This window comes from Saccopteryx leptura, chromosome 1 (genome assembly GCF_036850995.1).
Source record: "Saccopteryx leptura isolate mSacLep1 chromosome 1, mSacLep1_pri_phased_curated, whole genome shotgun sequence".
Lineage (NCBI taxonomy): Eukaryota > Metazoa > Chordata > Mammalia > Chiroptera > Emballonuridae > Saccopteryx > Saccopteryx leptura.
The window spans coordinates 15,889,012-15,890,545 of record NC_089503.1 but is presented as its reverse complement, the minus strand read 5'-3'; the positions used below and the strand labels follow the sequence as shown (position 1 = coordinate 15,890,545).

Sequence of the window (1,534 nt, the reverse complement as noted above, 5' to 3'; positions counted from 1 at the left end):
CTTTTAGTCACTCAACACTCTATACCTTTCTTTCTCTAGAGAAGATTTTATTTGAAAGAGGCCTTATTTTGAGGATCCAATCAAGATAAAGGATGGTTAGATGAGGGTCCTAGGTCTTATATAAATTTGATAATTTACCTTATTCATTGGTAAATGTAAGAAAATTTACCTTATAAAGCACATATACTTCAATAACTAGTTAAAAAATGTACTGTTGAAAAACTGTAACTTTGGACCAACCATTGAAAATTAAACAAAAATGCTGCTATGTTCAGAAAATTAACCAAACAATCCCAAAAATGATGAGCTCCTTTTCTTAGCAATTACAGTCCATAAAGCCTTCTTTACTTCATTATTCCTGAGGCTATAGATCAGAGGGTTCAACATGGGGATCATCACTGTGTAGAACACAGAAGCCACTTTGTTCTGACTCAGGGAGTAGCTGGAATTAGGTCGCAGATAGGTGTAGATGGCAGTGGAATAGAACAGAATTATCGCTGTCAGGTGAGAGGCACACGTAGAGAAAGCTTTGTGCCTCCCTTCTCCTGAATCCATACGGAAGATAGAGAAGAGAATGTAGGCATAGGACGTGAGGATGACCAGCAGAGTACCAATCATATTTACTCCAGCAAAGGTAGAAATGATACTTTCATTCAGGTGTGTGTCAGAACATGAGAGTCTAAAAAGTGGAGGGCTGTCACAGAAGAAGTGGTGGATGACATTGGAACTGCAGAACGGCAAGCTGCTTACATAACTTGTGTTCACCATGGAGTTCAACAGCCCCGCTGTGAAGGCCCCTGCTGCCATTTTTAGACAGACTGTCCTGGACATGACCAAGGGGTAAAGTAGAGGGTTGCATATGGCCACATAGCGGTCATAGGCCATTAACCCAAACAGGAGGCATTCAGTAGTGGCCAAGGCGATAAAGAAGTACATCTGCAGAAAGCAGCCAGCAAATGAGATGGTTTTCTTCTCTGACAATAAATCCACCAGCATCTTTGGGGTGACGTTGGAGGAACAACAAACATCCACAAAGGACAGGTTAGCCAGGAAAAAATACATGGGTGTGTGAAGTCGTGACTCAGTCCTGATTAAGAGGATCATCCCAACATTCCCCCAGAGTGTCAGAGTGTAAATCACAGAAAAGAGCAAAAAGAGGTTAATCTGTAGCTCCAGCGTGTCTGCTAATCCCAGTAGGATGAACTCTGTCACCAAGGTGTAATTTGTCCTGGTCATTTGTTACAGATATAGTTTGTTTAAATTTGTATTAGGTTAAATGTTTCCTTTTACAAAAGTTGTCAAGGAAAATTAGAAATGTTAATGGAACATTCTCACAATGAAAAACAAAAACCTAGGAAAACATAGCATAGTAATAGAGTAACTGAATTTAAAAGAGAACTTGTGTATCAATAGACAAGCATTTGAGTGTAAGCTATTATCTGTATTGTACCTGTGTTGTAAGCCTCTGAAATTACTGGTGAAGTCTACATACGCCGTTTAAGTTTCTATAATTGCAACCAACATATGTTGTTCT

At 39.4% G+C, this 1,534-nt stretch overlaps 1 protein-coding gene across 1 annotated transcript; it reads right to left on the bottom strand.

Moving 5' to 3' along the window:
* Positions 1-267: 267 nt before the first annotated feature.
* Positions 268-1,236, bottom strand: LOC136388651 (olfactory receptor 5F1-like). Its single transcript, XM_066360474.1, has one exon. The coding sequence runs from the start codon at positions 1,234-1,236 to the stop codon at positions 280-282; it is 957 nt and encodes a 318-aa protein (XP_066216571.1). The 3' UTR covers positions 268-279.
* Between the last annotated feature and the right edge of the window lie 298 nt (positions 1,237-1,534).